Raw genomic sequence first — 22,450 nt, 5'->3', positions numbered from 1 at the left:
ACAGTTATTTGCCTAACAGAAAGCTCATGTGTTACTGTCACCATTTGCATTCTTGTCACAGTGTCAGGAGCATTACAACATTCCAAACTGCAAAACAGCGTGGTCACTAAAATATAGATTATTGACCGGAGAGGGTGAGGGTGTTTTCTGTGCTGAGATACTTGTTACAAGTCCTACATTCTTGCTATAGTTTGAGAAAACTGTTTAAATAGCAAAAACATGAGTGGAAACTACTGTATTTAAGAATGCCAGGTAACAAAAAGGAGTCCACGAAAGCAAAGATTAGGTTTGCCCTACCCAGTTAATAGCCCCAGTGCCCAGTGCTAGCAGTTTCTGGTACAAACTCGTTAAGAGTGAAGGAATGAATGAATGAATGAATAAATATAAGGTCACCTCCCTGAAGTTCATTCTGTAATCCAGTGTTCTTACTTCAAGGAGTGACAGAGTAATCAAAACATTATTTTAGGAACTCAGAGTAGTGAGCATGGTTCTGTTACTTTGAGAACCGTAAATTCTGTATTTTTTTCAGGGCCCATAAGATAACGCCAGATACAATGAATTATTTCTTATCCATACAAATAAATTGGAACTCTAATCTAAAACCTCACTTTAGTCCAGATTTCAACTTACCATCTATACACACACACACACACACACACACACACACACACACACACACTGCTAATCTGACAAAAGTGAGTCTCCTTCCTGTTTCTATTTCCACGTCCCCCTCTGTGTACTTCAGGGGGTTGAATGGTCCGGCAACAGGCAGCAAAACAAAAGGCAAGAACATAATGCTTCAATTTTATAGAATAATGAGAGAATCACAATTTAGATTCATGACAACATGAGATAATTTCCACTGTTTTGCATTATGTAGAAAAATATGTCATGTCAACAAAGTATGAAAAAATCACACGAAACAGATGTACCCCAGCGAGGAATTTCATTTCCATTTTTATTGGACATATTTTACTAAATCACTCACACTGCATAACAACTCATGCATAAGTCTGATGAGCTGTGATTTCCTTTATATCAGCCTTTTAAGCTGATGTGCTTTCCTTCAGATGACACTGATAGAATCCAGTCACTTCTGAAGGCTGGGGGCTGGGCCACACCCTCCCTCCCAGACACAGGTACAGCTCAGTCAAATGGCTTCCCAGGCTCTTCGGCCTCTGCTCAGAGACTGTCTGCTTGGGAAGTGCCCCCTTCCCTACAGCCTCCTTTCCCTCTGAAGAGAGCTATTCCCAAACTGCTCCCCGCCTGGCTCACAATCCGTGTGAACTCACTCCAGATCCAGTCTGCAGGAGATCACTTAATAAGCATCCCCAAAGGGGACCCTCCCCACTTGACATTCTCAGCAAGGCCACAAGGAAAAGCAAGAGGGATGGGTGCATTATCACCACCCTGAGGCTTGACAAGGAGACAGGACTTCAAAAGTGAGGTAGCTTTTGATTCAGCATAAATACTTTCCCAACTAAAGACTTCATTTGATCCAGCAGCTTCTGAGCCATAAGCAAACACTTCTGACCCTCAGACAACCCGGGGGGACCCTATGAAATGACAGGCCTTGCCCACTGCTGACAGGAGCAGATGGGCTCCGAGGCGAATGATTTCTCACTGATACCCTGCAGAACAAAAATCAAGCTGATAAATGACAGAAATGAATTGAAGCATTTTTACTATTATTCACAATGTTTATGAAGACTGAAATATCCTGCAATTCATTAATTGCTAGTCCTTATGGCTTTTAAAGACAACAAAAAAAAATTTCACACATACGTCCAGGTAAACAAATGTTCTCTTTTGCCCCTTCCCTGATAAGCACGAAGAGCCAATTTGTGAAAGAAGATAGGGCTGATTTTCCATGCAACAAATCAAAGGTGTACTTCCAGCTTGAGGCCCTTGATGTGTAGTTTGCTATAGGACTGATGGTACTAAGCAAGGTTTCATTTAGAAGGTTTGTATTTTAATTTTTAAAATGAGCCAAGTGCTCCCAGAGGAACTGTAAGGCATTCCTCTACAGTTTCTTAAAAAAACCTAATAATGCAGAAGGCCGAACTTGCTTACAGCACAGATGAAATGTAAAATGACGTTTCACACTAGCCTGGAAGTCTGAAGCAAAGGGCTGGGGTTGCGAGGGTAACTTCTGCTTATGCAAAGCTGCCTGACAACAGCCAGTGCTTTACCAGAGCGGTCAGACAGTCACAGCAGAACATGGATCCCATACAGACATGTGGACTTAAAAACTGGCAAATTCATATTCATAGAAAATTGGAGAAATGAACTGAAAGAATTTTAAATGATGCACGCTAGGTTTAAAACCCTCAAGACTTGAAGAAACGTGGGTGGTAGGCATGTCGATTTGGGAGGGTTACTATCAGGCAAATAGCTAACTTCACTCTGGCTCACGTTAAAACACATAAAACAGTTATTCCAGATTAATCAAGAGAAAAATCAGTATCTTCGGGAATGGCATTAATGAGACTCCTAGGAAACGAAGGCAGAATCTCTAAATATCTTGAATAGCTTCACTAAGAGGATTCGTATTTAACAGAAAGAAAGAATTAATTATGCACAGACCAGGCAGTTAACATGTCCTTGGATAAAAAAAATCACTTCCAAAACTTTTAAATGGTAGTTTTTGTTTGCTTTAGCTAAAATTCAGTATTTCTGAGGACATTCTATTCTTTTAAATCGTGTTTTAACTACCAAACATAATGATAACGTTAATATTTTTATTAACCAGAGCTCCTAAAAGCTTTAAAAATGCCTTGCTGAGCAACAGTAGGTCAAAGCTAAAGACAGGAGAGGAATGTTACCCAAAGGGAGAGTATGGCACCATTCTCTGGTAGGAGTCAGCCTCCAGAACAGATGAAAGCCTTGATTCTCACAGTAAGATTTACACATTTTTAACCAAAGGAAGAAAGAAATCTTACTATATGAAAAGGTTTCTCACAATGGGCTTAAAATTTATTTTAGAAGACTTTCACAGACACACTATTGTAACTTCAAAGGCCTAAAGGATTTGCCTCCTGTTATTTCTAAGCCTTGTTTTCAATGGCATAGTGTTTGTCTTTGTCTTGTATTTGTGCCACTCTGTCACTCATGGGCTTCTTGGGGGGCAAACAGACTAAAGGCTGGAATCTGGCAAGGCAATGAGACCCATCCTGGATATGTCCCGTGATAAGCGGCTCCTCTCAAGGGGAAGTTCAGCTCCTAAACCTTTATTTTGTAAACCTATTGGGCAGAGACAGAATCAAGGCCACAGAAAGGCAGGCAGGGAGCAAACAGTAAGGTAATGGGTAGACACAAACTCTCACAACACTGTGTACGTGACCTAGCGGGCCAGGTGGTCCACCGCTGGTGTTTTCTCTGACAGGAGATTGTGGTTCAGAGCTAAGCTATCCGATACCGCAGCCACTCGCCACATGTGGCTAATTAAATAGTAACTGATTAATTAAAATGAAAAATGATCTCCTCACTTGCACTAGCCACATTTCTGGTATGCAGTAGTCACGTGTGGCTCGTGGCTACCATTGTGGGCAGTAACAGAGAGGGACACATCAGCTCAGAAAGTGCTGTTGGGCTGGTTGTAGAGCTGAGGAAAGGAGACGGAGAAAGAAAGCAGAAAGAATGTCCTCAGAAGCAGCTCAGAAAGCAGGCACAGGAAGCTTGTTGTCTTTGAATGAGAAGAATTTCTTTTAGAGTATGCCAACATTCAAATGAGTATCTTAAATGTTTTTTCAAACTAACACGCGTGGGGTGTTGATCATGTGAGAAGATGCTATGTGCCTTCCATATATAGCATCTTATTTGCTCTTCATGGGAACAGTCGGAGGCAGGCGCTCGTGTAACCCCCAGCCCAGAGACACTAAGTGAGGCCCTGGAGAGCACGCAAGACACCCATCATAAGCCACGCCTGGCTCCAGGCACACGTCGCCTTGCAAAGCCAGAGGTCTTAATGTGCCTGCAGGCGCTCCTTCTGTGATGAAGAGAGAATGGGCTCCAAACACTGCACGGCACAAGGCAGCCACAGCCAGACGCATGGGCCTTCCTCCTGTGAGCCTACTATGTTCTTCACGTAGAGCATGAATCTTTTCTAGTAACACTGGTGCGCTCACCTCTGCTCCATCCTTGCCCCTGCCCTCCACCCACCCCTCTGGGCTTTCCAAGTCTAGCCACTTCTTTTCATGCTTCTAGTGACAGCTTCTCAGAACGTCCCCAACAGTTCAAGCAGAACGCAGCGGTCACCATGCAGAGGACATGTGACGTCCGACATTCGTTCAGACATGAGGTACTAATCCCTTAAACGTCCTGTCAATGACCCCACTACGGAAAGGGGTCTCAGCACAGAGGAGAGCCGAACTTCCTAAGGCTGTGCGGCGATGCAGACACTTCCTCTCAGCTCACCACTGGTCCAGGTGAGCCGAGCAGGTACAGCTCCTGAGTGTCTAACACCTCGGCTTTCACGGGGTCAGTGTCCCATGAAATGACTCAGGAAACTACAATTTACCATGTGTCATCCACTAAGAACCTGTTAAAGCTCTTTTTAAATTGCTCTAAGGGGTGGTGTGCAAACACCTTTGGTCGCGGACGCCCTGCACGACATTTTCCCAGAGCCCTGGCAGAAGCTAAGTCAGCACCCACCATGGAGGCTGAGGCGGGCTGAGCCTCCTTGGGCCTGCCATGCCTTACCTCCGGGGCGAGCCGTCGTCGTGGGGCTGGATGATGACCACCTTCACGGTCACGGACGTCCGGAGCAGGTCAATCATCTGCTCGTGGGTCAGAGTGGCCACGGCCACTTTGCAGATCTCCACGAGCCGGCTCCCCTGGCGAAGGCCAGCCTTCCAGGCAAAGCCAAAGGGTTCCACGTCAGCAACAATTCCTTCAAAATTCACGTGGAAGCCAAGCTGGCCCAGCCCGTTCCTCCGCAGGGTCATTTCCACGGTCTCGCAGCCTCTGGTCACTATCTAAGGAGACAGGAGACTGTCAGAGGTGCACACAGGCCTTGGGCCCACTTCTCTCCCCTTGGCCCTCAAAGCCCCTTCCATCGAACTGTCCAAAAAACAAGACAAGGACACATTTCAATCCAGAGGTCATCATAATTAATCGTAGCATCAACCGCAAAGAAAATAACAAAAGTAAAACGATGGTTTCATTCCTCAAAGGCAAATCCGTTTCTGACACAGGGGTCCTGCTTTTTCTTAGAAGCCACTGACCTAGAGCTTGTGAACTAAAAATGGGTTCTGATAATTCCCTCCTTTCCTTTCTATGTCAGCTCACTTGGCTCTTAAGCATGTACTTCCATCGGCCCTGATGAGCTGTTGCAAAGAATGTAAAGACGTTTTCGAAACCAGGACACGTTTTACCCGTCCACCCATCAAGCAGTAAAACCATTCCACTTCATTCCACTTCAGTATGGCGCACAGCTCTTCCAAGCTAACGCGTAAGACCAGCCCCCAGGATGGTGAGCAGCCGGTGAGAATGCTAAGAGCTGGAAGTGCTCTTTGCGCATCAGCCCTGTGGACCCAGTTCTGGCCTCTAGGACACCTCCCCTGGGGACGGACTGCCCTGCTTGCCTGGCTGCTGGGGACCGTTCACAGCCAGTGTGCCCGCCAGCCAGGCTCCCTAGCACCTGCTCCAAGGCCAGTGAGCCCTTAGAGCCCTTAGAGCCCTTGGAGGCAGCAAGACCGCCCGGGCCTGCAGGCCCTCTCCTCCCTCCAGCCATCTCCTGGGGGCCACGGGCAGCCCCCCAAGCTCTCACCTTCCCTGAGACTATAGTCTGCAGCAGTGTCACGGAAAGAAAGGACAGAGAGGTGGTTTGCATCCAACGTAGTGCCTGAAAGCACTAAGAATTGGCGAAGGCCCCCCCCAAAAGTGCTTACTGAGAAGAACTCCCATGCACAGGAAGAAAACCAAGGGTTCATTAACTGGCCCTGGGCATCACTTATTTGTGGGGACTCTAAAGTCAGGAAGTATCATACCCGCATCCCCAAAGCACAGAGCTAATGTCGGAAGTTTCCATTTAATAAGTGCTCCATTGCCATGAAGCATGCTCTGAATTCAGATTCCTATTTGACAAGACCTATAACTGCACGTACAGCTGCGGGAGGGGGGCTGGGTCTGAGGTTTCCATGGTGACCACCACAGGTACAAACATTACCATCAGCTTCTCACAGACACATGTGGCACTTCGGAGCTTACGAAAGTGCGGAAAGGGACTGCTGGTCTCAGATACTGGTGAAGATTTGAAAGATTGAAGTTTCCAAATTACGAACTGAACTAATTTAAAACTGTTGAAAAAGTATTTGTAATATGTACAACCTGAATACATTTTTCCATCACTTCTTTTGCAAGTTTATTTCAACTACGCTCTCCTACCAAAGATGACACGAGACATGTGCCATGTGCCCTGCCTTCTTTCCGATGTTAACACAAATTTCCCATGGAAGTTTAACACACATGTCAGGTGAAGAGTGAAAGGACTAGTTCTTCTAGCTGTTCTGCTGGTTTCCTCCCACCACTTGCCATCTCCCCTACTGATGTATTTTGCTGTTTCTTGCTTCTTAACATTCACTGAACAAAGCCGTTCTCCATTTATTTGTAGTTCCTCCTTTTCACATGGACTCAACCGTCACACGAAAATGGTGACCTCCTATCCATGTACCCAGGACTGGCTCCATGATGAGTGGGGCTCAGGGCAACTTAAAAATGCAGGACCCCGCCATCAGACATGACGCAGGGGGCTGGCCTGGTGGCTCAGGCGGTTAGAGCTCCATGCTCCTAACTCCGAAGGCTGCCGGTTCGATTCCCACATAGCCCAGTGGGCTCTCAACCACAAGGTTGCCAGTTCAATTCCTTGAGTCCCACAAGGAATGGTGCAACTAAGATTGAACACGAAACCTTGAGCTGAGCAGCTGCTGACTTCTCGGATGGCTCAGTTGGTTGGAGCGCGTCCTCTCAACCAAAAGGTTGCTGGTTCGACTCCCGCAAGGGATGGTGGGCTGTGCCCCCTGCAACTAGAAAACAGCAGCTGGACCTGGAGCTGAGCTGCGCCCTCTGACAAAGACTGAAAGGACAACAACTTAAAGCTGAATGGCACCCTCCACAGCGAAGACTGAAAGGACAACAACTTGACTTGGAAAAAAGGCCTGGAAGCACACACTGTTCCCCAGGAAGCATAAAGTCCTGTTCTCCTTAAAAAAGAAAAAAGAAGAAAGAAATGACTGAGAATTCCAAGACAGTCACAGCAGAGCACCCAGCCAGACGGGCCCCTCTGAGAGGGTCCCGGGGTGACCGCCGAGGCTGCCCCACCAGGAAGCTGGCCTGCCAGTCCCTCTCGGAGAGAGCTCTCTGCCTTCCTGTGGTACCTGCCTAACAGATACCTTTCATTCCCCATCCCCCATTGCAGAACTCACACTGAGCTCACCAGCTGGCAAACAGGTCCCACCTGAGAGGCCCCATTTCTGCTGCTAAGGCCCTGCACCAACCCTGGCCCCTCCCTTGGGTCTTTGGGGTGTTGTCTCTGGCATCTCCTATGCGAGTCATCCTGGACACGGAACCTATTTCCTCAAACACACCCCACACACCGGCACTTCAGTCACATCGGCAATGCGGTCGCTTTCTAGGAAAGTGGGGGGATGGGTCTGCGGGACAGGGAATGTGAAGAGCCTGTGGGACCTGCGTTTCGGGGGCGGTGAAGTCGCAGCTGTGCTGATTTTTGGGAGCACAGATTATGATGGCTCGGTGGGTCTCCTAAGAGAAGCATCTGCCACATCCCTGAAAGCATGCCGCGTCCTGAGAGGCCCTGGGATAACTCAATTCTCCAGATACATAAACTAGGCACATGCTTAGCCATCCCATCCCAGAGTTCCATCGAGGTTTGCGCACATACAGCCCATAATACTGTTGAGCACACTGAGGCCGATTCCTAGAAATAGTGTCTGCAAATAATGAAAGGATTTCTCCAGGGCTGGCAGACACTGACTGGATAGTATTGCTTCTCGCACAGCATTTCGAATAGCAAATGGGAGATTCAGCCTCAGTGGGAGGAAAGGGGCAGGAAATGGGTATAATTTCTTCATTTTTCATGATCCATAATTGACTAAATCTTTTCTGAGGAAATATACATCCCCTTGGGGGAAGATTTAGACATGAGAAATTCTTTTATCAAAGCATCTTTCGTTCTTATATTTGATTTATTCTTGTATATATTCTTGATATATACTCAAACTAAAACCGGTATCTTCCTTTGTTAAAATTAGGAGAAATGTAACTGTTAAACCCATGGACATCATTTAGGGGTCTTGTGCTAAAGATAATATTAGAAAAAAAATCTCTCTCTTGACTTTTGTGTTTATTGAATTTAATGGCTAATCCTATAAAACCTTAAGAAACTGTGGCTGGAAGACTAAGGACACATTTAACCTGGCAGCTTGAACAAAATGCCTGCCGTATAAATAGGCAGAGAGTTGCAGCTGCAAAGAGGACGCAGCCCCGGTGTCTAGGGCAATTCTGTGCTGTCTGAGCTCCCTGTGGGAGGCGGCCCTGCCAGTCTCTACAACAACACGACAGCTGGCCATCCTCCTGGTGTTCCTTCAAATGCTATAAAACTATATCTCGATGTTCCCTTTTGAAAGTTGGCTTCACTTTCCCTTTCCAATCAATTGGTAATGGGTGCTGCCCCACCATTCATGTACTCATCAACGGCACAACATTTACAATTTAACTCTGTAGCCTTAAGACATCGTCCTTCATTCCCCAGGTGCCACAATCATGGTGGAATCTCCACAACGGAAGCCACTAAGAACCAGGCACTGAAGACCTCAGGACAGTGAGAAACAAAGCCTGTACTTACTCCTAATCGCTGAACAATTTCCCTTACGTCTTCAGCACAGTTATCCACCGAGGACAGGAGGATGCACTCTCCTCTTTCGTAAAACACTTTGATGCTCATTAGTCCAGAGGTCCACCCAATGACGTCCCTGCAGGAGCAGTTAAAAACCACGTTCTTGGAGTCCTTTTCGATCAGCATGATGAACTCGTTGGAAACCCCAAGCAGACACTCAATATCCGCCGACTGGCCGAAGTCCCGCGCCACCACGTGCCACATGATGGCCCCCACGCTGAACAGATGGGCGTCCTTCCTCGGCTTGACTTTCTCCTTTTTCTTTGCGCCCAGTGTGATGAAGCTGAACTTCACAGAGGTGTCCACAGTGGCGGTCGTGACAAAGTTCTCCGCCAGGTCCTTCAAGTACTCTTGCCTTGTCCGCGTGGCCATTGCTCGGAACTTCTCCGACTTGTGGGCTGCGTTTTCTGCATTAATTACTTTGGCTAAAAGGAAGTCCCGAAACACCGCTGACTTTGGGAAAGTGACGCCTTTGGGAATTGGTGGACCAAATGGTGGCACATCTTTTGATCTAGACACTCCAACACTGAGGGAGAGAAAAAAAAACAAAAGAAACAAGATGAGCTGTGATGCCATAATATTTACCTTCAGAAATCTGACACGTACCCGCACTTTCAACTTAGCCGTCTATTTTGTAGCTACTTGGTATCCTAACTCTGGATACCAAGTTTTGGCTTGTTTGTACTTAAAGAAAACTTTTCAAACTTCTTAGATGGTGGGGCGGGGGTGTTATGGGTTGAGCTGTGTTCCCTCAAAATGTGCATGTCGCAGTCCTAAACCCCAGTGGCTGGGAACGTGACTGTTTAAAGACAGGATCTTTAAAGCGATGATTAAGTCAAAATGAGGCCGTTCGGGTGGGCCCTCATCCAGCCTGACTGGTGTCCTTATAAAGAGATTAGGACCCAGACAGACACCAGGGACGCCCATGCACAGAGGGAAGACCATGTGGGGACAGAGAAAGAGGGCGGCCATCTACAAACCGAGGAGACAGGCCTCAGGAGAAACCAAACCTGCCGGCACCTTCATCTTGGACTTCCAGACTCCAGAGCTGTGAGAGAGAAATGTCCGTTGTTGAAAGCATTCTGTCTGTAGTGCTTTGTCATGGCCACCAAGCTAAGATAAGGGGTAATGAATCCACAGTGGAATGGAATACCCAGAGTTTCAGATGGTGCCAGGCTGGTCCTCTAACTCTGTGGCTGGTCGTCGCTGAGAAAGACAGTGACACTTCCAACAGAAGTGAGGTTTGCGCCAGTGGCTGGCGCTTCACCGGTGCTAGAAAGAATGATCATACTTACAGCGCCACTGTTTTCAAGTGTCTTTCTTAAGGAAACACTCACTTGATCACATTCTGAAAATCTGAATGGAAGTTTCATGGGAGTTTTAAGAGATTCCAGGTTTTGAAAACAATCAAAGGTATAGTGATAGTAACAACCATCTTGATGTAGCAAAACAATAAGGCTTCCTTACGTCAGACAGACGTTTTAGTTGTCTCATCCTTTTGGAATAAGATCAATTATAAAGAGTTAATAAATTAACAAATAAAAGACAAGTGACTGAATGAATGACTCCTACAGCATCTACAGTATCTACTACCAATTACTGAGTAGCTTCTGCAGGCCAAGAATTTGTACTAATCCCACACCCGCCCAGGCTGATATTTTCTATGTCGGGATAAACAAAGGAAGCAATCTAGGCTTCATTTTCATCACTGCAGAAAATCCTGAAAGAAGTGAATTAAGGCATGAAAACATTCTGTCCAAATCTGTTCTGTCAGGTATCAACTCCTCTTCTAGCACGTGGCCGGTCAGACTCTAAAGCGATTGCAGTCCCCCGACACCCCTCACCTCTGCAGCAGAGTCAATCACTTCTGGGTCACGTAGGGGTGGAGCGGGGGACACGGCAGCACAGGGAAGACAGGATGGGGCCTTCGTGAGTATGAAAGGGGAGAGAAGGACTGCCTCCCTGTGGGGCAGAGGCACCGAACTCATCCTTGTAACGAGTATGTGCACTAAACCACAGGGTCACATAGGGCCTGGACTCCTATCCTCCAAGGAAGGGCCTAGAAAAGCTCGACAGAGTTGAACTGAATGTCCCTCATGTTAGGTCCCCGAGCACTGTCCCAAAGCCGCCGTCTGGACTGGGGCTGGTCCAGGCTCACCTGCCACTTCTCCTCTACTCTATTCCTGAGCTCACGGCCTCTGCAGAGTCTGCCCTCCCAGTACTGGGCATAACACACCAGTGACTACTCTCCATGATCACCTCTCCCACATGTGGTTTTCTCTTCCAGTGAGGAGCAGATTCCTGGATGGAATCTCCCCACAGGGGGCTGAGGAGGCCAAACCCTACTGAACCCTTCGCAGGATCACTTCTATGCACTCAGCTCCATTGGCTTCAAGCTGCTGTCTGACTGCAGCTTGTATGCACTCAGGCCAAAGCAGCAAGAAAACTGTTCACGCTCAGCATGCTCCCAGGTGGCCTCACTGCGCAGCTCCACGGGGCAGACGGAGGAGTCTTTAAACAGGGCAGTTCTTTGTGTCCCAAAGTTTGGACCTGAGTGTCTGACTGATGTCCCTTTTACAAGGTAGGAAATATGCCTGCTCGATAAACGGCAATTCTGTGCATCTAGGACCAAAGTTGTACAAGAAATGCAGCAAAATTGAGGCATGGCTCTTCCACGATTACTGCGGTGGTCTGTGGGTGGGGTCAGTCAGAGAGCCTGCCTTACAAAATTTATGGAATCCTTAGTCTTTCAAGCAGAGCTGAGGTCAGAGGAATGTTCTTTTGCCAGATTCAGATAAACCCTAATGGGTGGGAGTGGGAATGTGTTTCAGAATTTATTCCAATCATGTAGCATTGGTTGATGATTTAAATATAAGACCCATGCCCCGAAAGCCCCACCACCAAGATGAGCATTTCTTAATGTGCGAGTTAGAGGGCTGCAGGAAGGCTCAGTGAGGAATCTGGTGCTCCCGTTGGGATTCCAGCTGCACCAGCTCAGACCGAGCTAGCTCCTCAACCCTTGAGTGCCTCAGTTTCCTCATCTGTAAAATGGAGGTTAAAACAGTGCCATCCTTAAATGCCCACTGTGAGGATTAAACAAAATAATGCATGTAACGTGATGATTATCCAAACTTACCATTATTATTGTCACAAATCATTATCATTTTAATCGACTTACCATTATCATCTAATTTTTGTCAGGATGCGCTACATGTTCAATTGGCTAACCTAGAAGTCATTATTTTCTGTAGAGATTTCTTCGCTCTTAACTGGGAGTTAGCTACCAAGCCCACATAGCAAGGAACTTAGTCATCCAATTCCTAAGGGGTGCATTTATCTTGGGCGAGTTTATCTTGGAAAGTACATGGACACATAAATCCCTCAGTGAGCCCTGCAATGGCCGCAACTATTCAAATTAAAGAACCTTACATAAAGAAACAGGCTCTTAGTTAAGGTTGCTTTTGCAAATTTCAGGCTAAAATCATGTTACATGGTGCTTTGGGGATATCACCTCCTCGTTTCTCTCTCAGTTCAAGGGGACCTGAGGTTCCTGCGTCTTGGGGGATGCCGGAGACTGCCGCTGTGGGGAGCGGGGGAGCATCCCTTCCCCTTTGAGACATGCACACGTGTGAGGCAGCAGTTTTCCTCAGGAGGTCATCGCAATCCACGAGCCTGTCGGGACTGCGGGGCTGCACTCAGTGGCCTGGCAGGTCCCCGACAGCCAGGCTCATGGCCTCAACACCGGTACAAAGCGCACAAAGCTCGCGAGGGAAGCGGCACTGCCCCAGCGGTGTGCCGTCATCCAGTCTTCTTTAGAACACGTCCGTGGATTAAGACATAGCAATTTAGAAAACAGGAGACCTGGACTATATTTTATCGTTTCCTTGGAAATTATTTTAATGAATTGATTTGCCACTGGTGTGTTTTAGGAAACAGCATATAAAACAGACCTGTAAGGTGTTTTGGGAAAACTTGGGCACTGTAACACATGACAGAGAGCACATGGTTTGATAAAATGCTATGGAATTGATTTGACTATGGGATTGCAGGAGACTAGCATCGATTCGCTGAGGAATGCTCCTGGAGTTTATAAGTTCCCCAAATCCAAGGCACTCTATTGACTTTACAATTGAGTGTTATTGGTAAACGATCATTTAGTGACAACAACGTGCTTTCTTAAAAACCAATGACTCCATCTCTGAACGATTTACACACGTTGTCTCCCATCATAGGAAACATAACACCCCTTTTGTTTACAGGTAAGGTCTACATCTATACCAATACTGGTTTAAAAAATATCCCTCTCTAGTAATTGAATTAAAACCAGAAAATCTGAAAGAAATAAAAATACGTATTACTTATCTTTAAGATTTTGTATGCTAATGAACCCCCTCATGATATAAGCATAAAGCAAAGATAGAAAGTAATTAAGAATACTTGATTTGACCCAAAAATAGCAGCCAATAAAATAAAACCAGATACAATACAGCCCTAGGGTTAAGTTTCCAATCCATTAGGAAGGTTCGTTTAAGATTATTCTTCATAATTACCATTCATCGGGTGAGATCTTAGAAGAATAAGTCAATTTACCACGTCTGCACCAACGTCATCTATTTAAGCATAATATTTATACAGAATAGATGTTATACTTTTTTCCAATATTTCAAAGGAGTTCTGGGCAATGAGACCAGCGATCTGTAACTCACACGTGCAGAGGCCCAGGTTGGTTCCAGGCATTAGACACTGCACAGTGGGGCCAGAGGTCGCTCCGTGTAACCAGCTGCCTGGGAGTCAGCACGCAGGGTAAGAACTTCTGGCTCTAGGCTGTGTGCTCTCCTGAGATGCGCTGGGCACGTGACAGCATGTGACGTACTGACTGGTTCCCTGCCTGCGGGAGGCCGTGCCCTGCAGTGCTCGCAGGCTCAGCTCTCTCTCCCACACCCACGCGCCTGTGCTCACCTAAGCCCTGCGGGCAGTAAACTGGCAACTACTGTGTTAAGATTATAAAAGAAATAGCCTTTGATGAGTGCCAGGGACTCTAATTGGTGTTCTACATAATTCCTGCTATTCATTCCTCATAACTACACACTGAAGTAGGTACTATTATCCTGAAGTTTAAGAGAAGGAACCAAAGGCTCCGAGAAGTAACTAATTCCTACAAAGCACCATGATGAGCTGCAGAGCTGGGTTCAGCCTCCAGCCACAGACCCACTCTTTTCCCGACCCCACTGCATGGTCCCCAAGCGACAGCTATTTCCTAAGAAGGAGACAACTGTTTCTTAGGGGTAAAGAAGAAAAGCAAGCTGCACTGGAAACAGTCTCAGGATTCCGAACACACCACGGCCTTTCGAAACCACCAAAGCCAGCGTCAAGTCCTGGTTTCAGCAACCCTGCAGGGTAAGTGCTTGCAAGAGTTTGGATGAGAAGCAGTGTTTTGCCACCAACATAATTACTTCCTCCGAAGAAGCACTGAAATGGCCACATCGTCCATCTCCGAGGCTGGTGACAACTAAGCTGTGGTTCTGGCACAGGCTGGAAGAGGTTTTTAAGAGGAAATGTATAATTTATGATTTTGAGCTGCTAGGTATTTCACTTTTTCAAAAGTGGGAAGAAGGCAATTATTTCTTCTAGAAAGTATCTGAGGGCAGGTAGTGGGAAATATAATTAGAAAAAAAGGATAATTATGGCGTTAGAAACAATAATTGGAAAACAAAACCATTTGGGGGAAAAAATGCACCTGGGAGCATGAGAAGCAGGGACGGCAACCCACCTGTAACACACGTTCTCCGTGCACGGATGATGCACTTTGACGATGACAAAAACGTGCTGGAAGTGGGACCGGATGCTTTTGGGAGTAAAAGGAAGTGCTCCAGGCTCTTGGAAGACAATGGTCACGATGTCGTTTCCTATGTGCCGTTTCCGCAGGAGCTGCAGTCAAGAAAGTGAACAGACCCTCACAGAGTTACAAACAAGGTTTCCTGCAGAAACAAAATGTACAAGTACTGGGTTTCCCCGAAAATAAGACCTAGCCGGATAATCAGCTCTAATGCGTCTTTTGGAGCAAAAATTAATATAAGACATGGTCTTACATTAGAGTAAAATAATAAAATAATATAGTAAAATAAGATCAGATCTTATATTAATTTTTGCTCCAAAAGACGCATTAGAGCTGATTGTCCGGCTAGGTCTTAATTTCGGGGAAACACGGTGTATACAATTAACTCATCTTTCAATTTAAAGAAGTTATTTAGAAAAGTAGGATCTTCTCTGGGAGCCAGGGCTCCCATTTGCGATGACAGGAAAGCAAACGGGCTGTCTCTAAGAGACCCGGGACAGGGAATGCCTAATGAGCTAACCATCTCTTTCAATTTCCGTTCTCCCCTCTTCTTTATCTTCTCACCCTAAAATGGTAGCAGTGAGAGCTCAGAATGCTTTAAGGAATTTTACTGTTTCTGCTAACTTTAAAGAAGGAGACAGGGTACAGACCGGCTCAAAGCCCTGAGCTACTGCGCTGGGGCCGTATACTGGTCCTCCCACAGAAACACACATTTCTACAACAAAAATACAGAAGACTGGTATTTTGGTGGCTAATATATTCAAACTAATTCACCGAAATTTGGTATTTTAAACGTAATTCAGAAATACTAAATTCCATCAGATTAACAGCTGGAAAACCCAAGAGTATGTAATCTTATAAATTACAAAGGTGGTGGGAGAGGAGGGGCCCCAGAGCGCAGCATTATAACACTGTTATCTTTGACGTTTCTTTTCCCAAGAGCACCCACCCCCACCGTTTCTCCCATTCAGATTCCCTGCCTAGACGGCAGCATACCTGCCAGGAACTTCCTTAGCCAGCCACAGCGGTGCTCCACTCACACACCCAGGCCCACTGCCACCCCAGTAGTTGTCTTCTGCTCCAACTGTGCGCTTACTTTGGCATACGGTCAGCGTCATCATGAGGACAGTCGGCCTTGCTGACTCCTGGTGTCCTAGTCTCTAACGGCCTGCCTAGGACATCGCCGGCACCCAGCACACACTGGCTCAGTGGATAAAGAGGTGACAGGAACGTACAATCACAGCCACACAACACGCAGATGACACTCTGACCGCCTCTGAACACATGCTGACACATCCACGTGGGTTTCCGCAGCGAAAGCGTCTGCGTTCACGGAGTCTGTGATCTTCAGTTTAAATAGACACCGTCATCGTTATACGAGCTGGTGATGTCAGCACAGGAGCGGGATCATCTCAGGTAGTAAATTCCACTGTACTAGCAACAATGAAGACGGCAAGCTTGTTCCCAAATGTATTTGGCACCAGAACACATTTCATGCTGTAAAGAGCATTCAGTTCAACTTTTACAACCTTTTAAACCCAGATACCAAAAGGATTTCGCCATGGGGGCCCTGACTTGTGATTTAGCACGATAAAAGGCCTGGGAAAGTAGAAACGAAATGTTCATTCTTCCAGAGTTGTCTTTATGCCAGTTAAACTGCTGACTCATGTGTTGGAAAATTCCTATTGCACTACTAATGATTAAACTTATAAGCACATGAAAATCATCTCACTGTCAGTGAAGTTCTGAGACATATGCTACTATACATATTACTACAAACCCAATGTATCGCCTTTAGTTTTAAAAATGTTTGCTAGACACTGAAGTAAAATGTGTCATTTCAGATGCATGGAAAAAATCAGTAAGAAACTATGTCACACTTGCCATGCTGCTATTTGCCCATACGTACTATAGTGGACACAGACGTTAACCACAATAAACATTCCATGTCAAGGAAAGAAAATGGGAGCAAAGACTAGTATCTACAATAACGTCAAAAGACAAACTGAAAATTTTAGTCTAAGATATTCTTCCCTCGTTTCCCCAGATAACTGAAACACACAATTTATATGTACTGTAAGAGGACAAGGGACATTTAGGAACAAATGAAAAGTTAAAATAAAAAAATACCTAAAACGCCTAACATTGTGTTCAACATACCTGGTGAACACAGAACATAGTAGCTTGCGCTGAACTTGACTCAGTGTCCTTGAAACACTGCAATTCTCAGATTGACTAACAAAAGCTGGAGCTCAGTGGCCAAGGCCATGTGTGAGCTGTGCAGCCCCCTCCTGAGCGATTACTGGGTCAGGCTGAACTTCACTCTGACTTTGAACTTCACTCTGACTGCCCCCTTCTCAAATAAAGGCGCTGGGCGGGCCGGGCTCCTAGGGCTTCGTTACTGCAGCTACCGCAACAGTGAATGGGGCACTCCGCCATTTTCTCTTCCTCCTCAGGGAAGACCGGTTTACTGCTCCGGGAATTCACGATAGGAATATTTAAAGCACAAGAGAAATGAAACTTTAAGGGTAGTCCCCTTGATGACATGTCAGACTGCTTGTGTCTCTTTCTAAGCGCATTCTTTTGCTTTGTAAAATGGGCCCAAAATGGTTTTAAAAGTCTAGTGAATTTAACCATAGTCACAAAAAGCACTTTTTACAAAAAAATAAAGTATATGGAGGGGACGGGAGCAAGGAGATTCATTAAGAAGAGCAAAAGCAAAAGCTCTTCGCAGGAAAATAAAATAAGAAAAAAGAACACCTTGTCTATCAACAAATTGCTTGGATTTACTTAGAGACTAAAGAAGTCTAACATCTGGATAGTTAACAGAAACATTATTCACTGTTTCCTAAGATCTTATCCAACATGAAATAACCTAAGTAATTTCTTGGACTTCTTATTTAAAGGTAAATGTTTTCTTCAGTGGTTAGTTACATTTTGTTCTAAGTGGTCAATGAAAGTCTGTATAATCAGTCTGGAGATGGAAGAAGAAAAGCTGTCACCCCATAAATAAATGCAGCCCAGCACACCAGGAAGGCAGGTCCCTATTTGTTTGGGGAATTAGGGAACCACACTACTAGGGCTAACTCTCGGCCCTGGAAGCTCATGGCACTTTCTCGGAGCCAGGGGAACCAACTCAGCGTCTTTAACTGCGAGAGTAAGTTAATAAATATTGCATTACATGAATTTGCACAGTCAATCCTATGAAATTTCCAGCACTTGATTGAAGCCGTGAAACAGGCATAAGCTCTTTCTTGTGAAGACAAGGAAAGTGAAAATGTGATTCTTCACCCAATTCCATGGCAAAAGGCATAGATGCTACAGAAATAGAAACCTTTGGGTTGGTTCTCAATTCCGGAAACAGACATCAGGGTGTCACAGGACCAGCTGTAAGTTGGTGCGACAGTCAAAGGCAGGTGAAAACAAAAGCTGTGAGGCGGCCACACTTGGATCGAAATGGCATGGGAGCCAACTAGGCAGATCTATGAGACTCTCTGTGAACAGATTCATTTGTCAAATTCTTGTTTAAAAACCCAGCAAGATAGAAAGAAAAAGCAGTTGGCACCTAATTCCGGAAAGGAGGGAGGCAGGCTGCACAATGTGAAGGAGAAGCTGCTGCGATGTCCAGAAGTTTTAAGTCAGAGAAGAGAAAGCTTAACTTGAAACTGGAGAAAGCACATCTCCAGAGAGCTGCTTATCTTAAGAAACCAATATGTGAATATCAGCAAAACTTCAAAGAGAAAACTGCATTACTTCACGATTACAAGTTCTGAAGTTCAGAGATGAGCTCAAAACTGAGCAAAAAATTGAATGCTTTCCCATAGGAAAAAAAAAAAATCACCAGTTCTGGACCTTAGTCCTCGGGTTGGAATCTGAGGTCCAGTCAGTAGCAGCAGGGCTGACGAAGGCCCCCCAACCTAACCAATAGCCTAACCGTCCCCACCGCCCCCAAAGCCACCCTGTCCCTCCAACCTGCTAACTCGTTTCTGCGTCAGGCACTTGGAACTTGCTAACCTCTTGCTTGGGCTAGCTTCTCCTCCTTCCCGGGCCTTCCTGATTTTGTGTGTGTGCACACACAACACATCCCCATACACTTTACACTCAAGAGTGTACACCAGTGGTTAGAATTTCACTTTGATTTTAAAGAGATATCTAGAGTTGCCTGTGGAAAAAGTGAACGCAGAATAGTTGTCTGAATAAGAAAGTGAGGGAAACCTACACACATCACCAGTAGCACAACACAAAAGACCTACAGTTAGATAAGGAAAGACTTGCCTGCTGCTCCCCACGAAAAAGCCAAAGCTAGTTAACCACTCTACGTCAGATCAGAAAAAGACCCTATCAAATCTATTATAATTTCAAGGATTCATCACTGATTTATCATTCTCATATAACAATACAAAACATTTAGTATTAACACTATATAAAATATTTTGCCAATAGCAAGAGTAAATGTACAATCCGTTTAAGCAAGGCTGAATACGTTATGAATGGAGAAACAAAAAAAACCCAAGCTGTAGATTTTTCATGATTTAATGACGAAGTGAAGATAGGAACAGGGTTACGAAGCTACAAGTGTTTCTGTTCTGAGGCTGAGCAATAGCAACCCTTATGCTAAGCAACAATTCTTGGTATCGGGTGTAAGTGTACACTCCTATTTAGGCCTGGGAATAAAGCAAGTCCTGGAAAGCTGAAGAAAAATTTTATTCTTCTAAAAGATTCCATATTACAGGTAAGCCAAGTGCAGTCAGGGCCTGCTCGTACGGCACTTACGGAGATAGATTCCTCCAGCACTGAATGGTTCCTTAGCCGTACCCACTAGGGACTCAGAAGTAAGCGCACAGAGCTTTGAAGGCAGGGGGCGACCATCTGTCTAAATTACATGGAGAAGGGGTTCCAGCCTGGCTCCAAGCTGACAAGCGGTGCCCCCATTACCTCTGGAGATGTCAAGCCCAGCACAAGGCTAGGACCAGCATTCTTCAAACAGAGTCTCAGAAAGTGAGCAAGAGGTTGGTTTATTCCTTAGGGACCTCCATGGGGCTCCAGCCCCCCTTCCAACAGAGCAGCTCTAACTTCATACAGTAAAAAAAGTTCACTGTGTGCCAGGCACTGCGGTCCCTTTATCTGTTTTATAGCTTCAGTTTAAAGGAAAAGTTTCTCTGCCAAGGTGAAGTGTCAAGCTCATTTGTGGAGTTTTCTCCACTGACAACACCCCATGATTGCTTCACTCTGACGTGTCTACTGAACAGGCAGAAGGGACACATGGGGAGACACCTCTGGAGCAGGGGACCGACTGCCAAACAGGCCCAGAGACGTGCGGGACCACCAGAGAGCGAAAGCACTCGAGGCGGCCCTTCCGCTCACTCCCTGGTCTGGCTCCGGCTTCTTTGTAAGAGTCAGACGTCCACTGTGGTGAACTCTCTACCGACTTTTAATGTATCTTGGAATCAGCTTTCAGCTTGATTTATTACAAGAACAAACACAAGAAATTCTATCTGATGTGGACGAGTCTGGACCAGTTAAATAGTCACGCATACCACAGTGCTCATTAGGCCAAAGAACAGGCACCACTCATGTGTGGCCAGTTGACTTTGCTGTGTGTCCCGTGGACTCAACATGCAGTCAGGAACCCAGCGAGTCGTGTCAGATTTCCATCTATGGCCTTGGTATTAATGTCATGTGTGGACCCTGGGGTGGGGTGGGTGAGCGATGCGGAAGGAGTCGGTACAACCTGGAACAAGTTTGGAAAGTACACGTCCCAAGATTGCACAGTGACACCCTTGATCCACGAACAGAATATTCTGAGGACAACTCATGACGAGCAAAATATTAAGCGTCAAAGTAAAAATAATTTTCTAAAATTATTGATAAATGAGTTCCTTACTTTCTTAACAATTCAGGCCTTAGTTTTTCATAATAGATCTTTAGGATTAGGAACAAAAAAGCAAAATGCAAATTAGGTCATCTAAAGTACTTGTGCTTTATGTCTAATAAATTACAAAATAATAATAATACCGACTAAAACTCACTGAGCACACTCTGTGCCGGGCATTATTTTGAGTGTTTTACACGCAGTAATTCAGCTAATTCTAACCACCATCCAAGGAAGGTGTAGTAATTCATTAATAAATGTTTACAGCCTGCTTACCATGTTTTGGGGACTGTTCTAGGTGCAGAGGGACACCTCGGCAGAGGAAAGAGATCAGTCTGTCTTCAGGGGTAAGGAAAACTAAAGCACAGGCTTTGCCCAAGGTCACAAAGCTAATAGCTGGGATGCAAACCTGGAAGTGTGCTCCAGAATTCTTATAACAGCTACATTCTTCTGCAGACGCGTTTTTCAACCGAGAAGAAGGAAGCCTCACGGAAGAACCTAGAACCACAGAATTCTAACACTAAGAGGAAGATGTTACATTACCATCTAGTCCAGATATACTCGTGTGTGCCACGTCTCCCCATTTCCAAACCTATGGAACGCATCCCGAAAATGCAGCACTCTTTCCCTCTGAGCCTGTGTGCCACCCCCGAGTCTAAGCAGCCCGGTCAGTCGTCCCGGTGTCCAGTATCTCGGGACAACTGCACAGGTCCATTGTACAATAATCAAAATTCTTGAGAGATGAAGAACCCTACCCTAGGCCAGGCAAGCCACTGACTGCAGTAACCCGAGGACACGAGTCTACTGACTCACCTCCCACCCTTCACGCACCCCCTCTCTATTAGGACAACTTGCCCACCTGGTGTACTTCGTACACAGTAGTCCTCTCGTAGCTACAGTTTCGCTGTCTGTGGTTTCAGTTACCCACAGTCAACCATGGTCTGAAAATTTAAATGGAAAATTCCAGAAATAAACAATCCCTAAGTTTTTAATTGTGCCCTGTTTTGAGTAGAGTGATGAAATCTCATGCTGTCCCGTCCCATTCCACCCGGGACGTGAATCATCCCTTTGTCCAGCATCTCCACTCTGCACGTACAGGACAGTAAGATTTTGAGACAGATTGAGAGACCACGTTCACATAACTTTTATTATGGTATATTGTAAAAATTGCTCTATTTTATTATTAGGTACTCTCAATCTCTTACTGGGCCGAATTTATAAATTAAACTTTATCATAGGTACGGGTACAGAAAAAACATAGCCTATAGAGGGCTTGGTTCCAGCTGTCGTTTCAGGCATCCACTGGGGGTCTTGGAACACGTCCCATAGATGAGGGGGGACTATAGATTTCCTAGTGAATCACATACAAGATCATATACATTCCACATAAAGTAAGAGAAATTAAAAAAGCAAACCCGTTTCTACATTTTTCCTCCTCTACTTCATCAGCATAATTTATTTTATGTCATGGATTCTCACTTGAACTAAAAAAAGAAAGGTAACTGATATAAGACTTTAGGCTACAGAGTTTGTAATGTATAATCTCAACATACAGAGATTTTTTTTTTTCGTCTCCAGTTTGGGGAGTTTAAAACAGCCATCTTCCCACTCCCCATCCCCAATCTCTCCATACACATTTTTGTGCATAGGACTTTTCAAGGACAAATTTCAGTGAAAAAAAAAGTCAGGTACACAGAGCTCATAAACCCACAAATTTTAATTACTGTGCAACAAAAAGGGGGAAGGGAAGCCAGTCTAAGTTCTGTCAAGCAGATTTCAAAATTCCAGGGGCTGCCATGTGAGAAGCGACAGGCCAATCTGTTTGGAG

The 22,450-nt window shown here is 45.5% G+C and overlaps 1 protein-coding gene across 6 annotated transcripts in view; it reads right to left on the bottom strand.

Annotated features, from left to right (window-relative positions):
- Positions 1-22,450, bottom strand: part of SIPA1L2 (signal induced proliferation associated 1 like 2) — a 206,995-nt gene that overhangs the window by 49,530 nt on the left and 135,015 nt on the right. For all 6 annotated transcript variants that reach the window (XM_081038989.1, XM_081038988.1, XM_081038993.1 and 3 more), the window contains 3 exons: positions 14,685-14,842; positions 8,864-9,440; positions 4,702-4,976 (listed from right to left, as the gene is read on the bottom strand). In XM_081038989.1, coding sequence (XP_080895115.1) covers positions 4,702-4,976; positions 8,864-9,440; positions 14,685-14,842 — 1,010 coding nt within the window. The remainder of the gene's footprint in view (positions 1-4,701; positions 4,977-8,863; positions 9,441-14,684; positions 14,843-22,450) is intronic.

Source organism: Rhinolophus hipposideros (genome assembly GCF_964194185.1).
Source record: "Rhinolophus hipposideros genome assembly, chromosome: 26".
Lineage (NCBI taxonomy): Eukaryota > Metazoa > Chordata > Mammalia > Chiroptera > Rhinolophidae > Rhinolophus > Rhinolophus hipposideros.
The sequence above is the reverse complement of the archived record's forward strand: the minus strand, read 5'-3'. Positions and strand labels throughout refer to the sequence as shown.